The sequence below is a fragment of the Quercus lobata genome, chromosome 2, assembly GCF_001633185.2.
Source record: "Quercus lobata isolate SW786 chromosome 2, ValleyOak3.0 Primary Assembly, whole genome shotgun sequence".
Classification (NCBI taxonomy): Eukaryota; Viridiplantae; Streptophyta; class Magnoliopsida; order Fagales; family Fagaceae; genus Quercus; species Quercus lobata.
In genome coordinates, this window is record NC_044905.1 from 97,069,640 (window position 1) to 97,075,071 (window position 5,432).

Here is a 5,432-nt window from a genome sequence, read left to right on the forward strand (position 1 = left end):
GATCATACAATTTTATGATGCCACACTAATCTTGAATCTATTATCATTTGGGCTATTACTGCTGCAGACCAGCATGAAAACTGTTTGAGCTCTCATTTCTCTTTAGCGATTCGCGCCTCTGATTCTCCGCTTGAATATGTGTTTGAGAGAGAGTTGGTGTATTTAAATTTCTTTAGTTTTGCATTCAGATGTAGAAATGGTCTTAACGGAATTCAAAATTTCTAATTGTTTTAACGTTAAGTGTTTGTATTTGGAGCCTAACAGTGGTCCGAGATATAACAAAGATTTAGACACAGCTTCTGACTATATAACTATATAACACATCAAAGACTATCTTCTAATGGAGGAAGAGTTCGTGGCCAACCAAGAGAGACTCAAACCCCAGGAGGAGAAGAACGAGGAGGACCGATCTATGGTCGACGATCTCCGTGGGTCCCCCATAAGCGTCGGAAATCTCGAAGAGCTCATCGATGAGAACCATGCCATCTTGAGTTCGTTGGTGGGGCCTGAGTACTACGTTCGGATTCTTTCGTTCATCGATAAGGATCAGCTCGAGCCTGGCTGCGCTATTCTTATGCACAATAAGGTTTTTTTTTTCTTCTTCGTTTTACTGTGTTTTAGGGTTTTAATTTTTGGTTTAATTTGTTTAATATTGTGTTTCTATGGAGATTGCTGATGTTTAGAATTGCAAACCCTAGAGTTTTTAGAATGCAGAATCAACGGAATTCTAATCTGAATCTCTAGAAAGTTTAAAAGAATTGATTTTTGAAAGAACTATGAAATTGTGTTTTTGGGGGGTGGGGTGGTTTGGTTTGTAGGATTGAGTGGGAATTGCATTTGGATGATGAGGGAATGGTTGCCAATTCAATAGGGGGGATTTTTGGACCCTAGACCTTTCCGATGGAAATACCAAGAGGTACTAATTGAATTACAAGGCTAAGCCAAAGGTTAAGAATGGTGGCTAATTTGAGGTAGCCATGGCCTCCAAGAGAGTAGAGAGAATTTACTTATTATGTACATAATGAGTAATTACAATTACATGGTTTCATTTATACCTAAGCTCTTTATAAGGCCTTAAATTAAAATAAGCTTAAGATTAGCCTGAACTACCTTCTAACCGTCTAATCAATTGCTCTAACTAACTACCTAACTACTTGATGAGACTTAAATCTTTGGTTTTCTTCTTGCTCATTTTCATCATGTTATAATTCCCGACACATGATACCTCTTCGGGCGCATGCCTTTCACGCTCATATTTAACTTCATCATTCACTTTGTTGTGCATGACACAGTAGGGTTGGGCTTGAATGTACATGGCGGCTTAGGATTTCTTGGACCTGGTTGCTCTTGTTGCACTATTTGGCCTTATTTTGCGCAATGTACTGCACAAAGCACATATTGGGCTCCAAACACGTGTATTGGTTTTGAATGAGACATATTGGGCTCATGCTCAACAAGGGGCTGAGAACACTGATGATGAAATAGACCAATATGAGGCTGAGGATGATGATGTACCTCCTGCACTTACTGCTCCTTTGCACAAGGGCCTCTTGAATCTTAGTACCACCAGCTGTATGAGATACTTATGAGGATGGAGGCCAGGATGGATTTATATGAGGCTCGCATTGATTACTGCTTGAGACGCTTGGATGTGTGGTTTGATAGAGTGGAGAGGAAGCTTGACATTGACCACCCTGCTGATCTAGACAGTGATTCTTGATCCCTTTGTCATTCGTGACAAAACAGGGGGGGGGGGGGGGATATATTTTTGGGACTATGACTTGACATTGAGGGGGGAGATGCACATGTTTAGGGGGAGAGTCTCTCATGATTTGAAGAGAGTGACTAATACACTAGTAAGTAAGAGTGAGTTGATTAGAGTTGAGAGATCGAAAAAAGGTAGAGGAAGACCAAAAATCACATCAATAGAAGTAATAAAATCACATTTGTAGCTCAAATGGTTGATACCTCTTGGTGTGTCCATGACATTTAGAGTTCAAATCACCTCTCTCCAGTTGTTACTATCAAAATAAAAAAAGACATGTTAATTAAGGGAATAGCGAAGAGTATGACTTTAGATTGAGTAGAATGGAGGAAAAGAATATATATGGTGGTCCCTAATTAATTTGTCAAGGATTCATAGTTGACCACAAAATTTTAAGACTAAGGTTTTGTTTGTTGTTGTGATTCAGCACTGTAATTGTGCAAATTTTTGGGTGTCCCACTATCCAATCCAATGTTTCAAATGTGTTTTGGAAGTTGATATTTGGGATCTAAGGATTGCGTTTGGCCAAGCATGTAAGGATCAAAACATATGTGATTGGTTATTATGGTTTTAGTGAAAGTGCCCTGGCAAAAGTTACATTAGAAAAGGAATGCAAATGTTTTTTTTGAGGAGTAAATACCAGATACCTCACCTGCTAGAATTGTGTATCAAGTAATCAAGGGAAACTTCTAGTAGGGATTCAAACTCAAGATGTTCGGGTCTATAGCTAATTCAAGCCTCCCACCACTAGACTGCACCCCAACGGGTGATATCATTGTAAACAATGTTAAGCAATATACCTAAAACATATAATCTTAGAATTTTATTGTGATCATAAATGTTAATCAGTCCTAAAAAAATTAAAAGACACTCAAATGGTGATAAAGAGTAATATAGGTTTAAATACTATTGTATCAATTATGTCTTAGCTTGAAATTTTATTTGTATTTTGTCATCCCAATATTTTATTAGTGTATGGTGTTCAAATTCTGAATCGTATTTTGCATGGTGTATGGTCTATGCAGGTCCTTTCTGTGGTTGGGCTTCTTCAAGATGAGGTTGATCCCATGGTGTCTGAGAAGGCTCCACTGGAGTCATATGCTGACATAGGTGGGTTCGATGCCCAGATTCAGGAAATTAAAGAAGCAGTGGAGCTTCCTCTTACTCATCCTGAACTGTATGAAGACATTGGTATTAAACCCCCCAAAGGAGTCATACTATATGGGGAACCTGGCACAGGAAAAACCTTGCCTGCCAAGGTGCATAAATTTTATATATTTTATGCTTTTGGTTGTTTTTGTGTTTTGTTCTGTACTGATTGTTAGTTTATCCCTGACCAAATAACGGTTGTTGCTACATTCTAGTCAATTTGTTCAGGTTAAATTGAGCATGCAGTGTTAAGTTAGTATGATAGGTGTATACATTGTTAAGTGCACAACAGGAGTTTAACTTTCCATAAGTTTATGTATTAGGATGCTAGTATTGAAAGTTACCTGGTGTACCGCAACCTCTTTTTTCTTTTCTTCTTCTTAGGTTGATTCATAATCTTATAGATTTTTAGAGTTTGTTGGCGGCTGCACCATGAACTTGAGTTGAAGTCCACTGCTTGTTCTTGAATGCCTTACTCACATTCTTGTATATTTAGAACACCCAATTATTTATATATTAATGATCTGTTAAAATTTAAATTGTATATTTGACTTTTGAATCCCCTTGCAAGAAAAGCTGAGCTTTAGAAGGTTTGGCACACTCCTTTCCTATATCCTGAATATTGCCACCTGCAAGTTGGATAGAGTCAGTTGGGCTCTTGCTTTGAAATTGGTAGAGAGATTTGGTGTTTGTAGTATGTTAAGAGAAATGTATACTACATTTATGCTTATGGAACCTGTATGGTATACATTCAACATATATTACATGCATGCTTTACAGCCTGTATGGAATTCAGTCACCATGGGTTTCTCTCATGTCAATTTATTTTAGATATTGGTAGGGGACTGTGATTATGCTTATGTTTTACGTCAGGTAGTGGCAAACTCAACGTCAGCTACTTTCTTGATCGTGGTCGGAAGTGAATTAATCCAGAAATACTTGGGTGATGGGCCTAAATTAGTCAGGGAACTCTTTCAAGTTGCAGATGATCTTTCACCATCAATTGTCATAATTGATGAGATTGATGCAGTTGGCACAAAAAGGTACTCAAGTTAATATAGCACTGTCATATTTCTTGCCTGCAACCTGTGCTTTAGGTAACATCTATGATTGAACCATGTTACCCAGGTATGATGCACATTTAGGTGGTGAACGTGGAATCCAGAGGACAATGTTGGAATTGCTGAACCAGTTAGATGGTTTTGATTCAAGAGGAGATGTCAAAGTGATTCTTGCTACAAATAGATCTCGAAAGTCTTGACAATTCCTTTTTTTTTTCACTATAAAAAAAACAAGGAGGCGTATTTTCCAGGTACTTTGATACAGAATGTGTAGAAATGGAATACCATTGTGAATGATAATACAATTCCTTTTTTTTTCACTATAAATATCTTATTGCTTATATGTTCATGTTTTTGGCAATTCAGATACACACATCAAGAATGACATTGGCAGATGATGTCAACTTAGAAGAGTTTGTGATGACTAAAGTTGAATTTTCTGGGGCTGATATCAAAGCAATTTGTACCGAGGCTGGCTTGCTTGCATTAAGAGAGCGCCGTATGAAGGTGACACAATATTTCTTGCTTAGTCTTAACACATACATGAACATTGTCCCTGTGATGTTGCTTAACACATACATTGGCAGATTCTGTTTGTTCTTGCTTAGTCTTAACTTCACTTTATTTCATATGTATATTTGGTGTTGAAGCATGTGCATGGAGGGTAGGTGGTGCATGTGTGCATATAACCCATTTCACAAATACATTATACATGCATGCATTTAAACTCTTCAATTTGCCTCATGATGCTTTGGAGTTTAATAGCTGCCACTTGATGCAATCCTAGCCTCTGTTTTATCTTATATAATGCCATGTTCTGGTACTAGTCTGAACGAAGTATGCGTGGGTGCATTGTTCTCAACTTTTGTGGGTCTGGGTTATTATTGATGAAGGATATTGGTTAATTAATCTATTGCTGCTTCCTTGGATTGGCTCATCTCTTTAATTGTTTGACCTGATTTGATTACTTGTTAACATCTTTTACGTTTGCTTCAGGTGACACATGCAGACTTCAAGAAAGCCAAGGAAAAAGTGATGTACAAGAAGAAAGAAGGGGTGCCAGAAGGGCTCTATATGTTGAAGGTGGCCTGTTCCACTGGCCGGAAAATACATGTGCATCTTCTTTGTTGTTTTTAGCTTTTGATGTCAAATTAATTTGATGTGAAATATTTGGCTGAACAGTAGAATGCCAACACCCTTTTTTGGATATCACTAACTAGTATTGAATTTAGGCACTGCCATGGGTTGACTAAGAAATTTTAATTTGATGAGTTCCCTAATCGAGATTGGAACCCTTATTTTAGGATTTGCATGTTTTAGCCTTTTAGGCTAAATTTTGACCCAGAGTGGGATGTATTTTAGTTTTTGGATACGACAAGCAAGATAGGTAATTACATGTTGGGCTCAGAGTGCCCAACAAAGTTTACAAAAAAGCATGAGGCAATGCCTAGCCCACA

The 5,432-nt window shown here is 37.7% G+C and overlaps 1 protein-coding gene across 1 annotated transcript; it reads left to right on the plus strand.

Moving 5' to 3' along the window:
- Positions 1 to 340: 340 nt before the first annotated feature.
- Positions 341 to 5,112, plus strand: LOC115973974 (26S proteasome regulatory subunit 4 homolog A-like). The gene is made up of 6 exons (XM_031094209.1): positions 341 to 586; positions 2,791 to 3,024; positions 3,788 to 3,957; positions 4,043 to 4,139; positions 4,342 to 4,482; positions 4,972 to 5,112. The coding sequence occupies exons 1-6, from the start codon at positions 341 to 343 to the stop codon at positions 5,110 to 5,112; spliced, it is 1,029 nt and encodes a 342-aa protein (XP_030950069.1).
- The last annotated feature ends 320 nt before the right edge of the window (positions 5,113 to 5,432 follow it).

Coding starts and splice junctions, on each gene's coding strand:
- LOC115973974 (XM_031094209.1), top strand. CDS start 341: ATGGAGGAAGAGTTCGTGGCCAACCAAGAGAGACTCAAACCCCAGGAG. Junction 587..2,790: donor CTATTCTTATGCACAATAAG/GTTTTTTTTTTC, acceptor TGGTCTATGCAG/GTCCTTTCTGTGGTTGGGCT. Junction 4,140..4,341: donor ATTCAAGAGGAGATGTCAAA/GTGATTCTTGCT, acceptor TTGGCAATTCAG/ATACACACATCAAGAATGAC.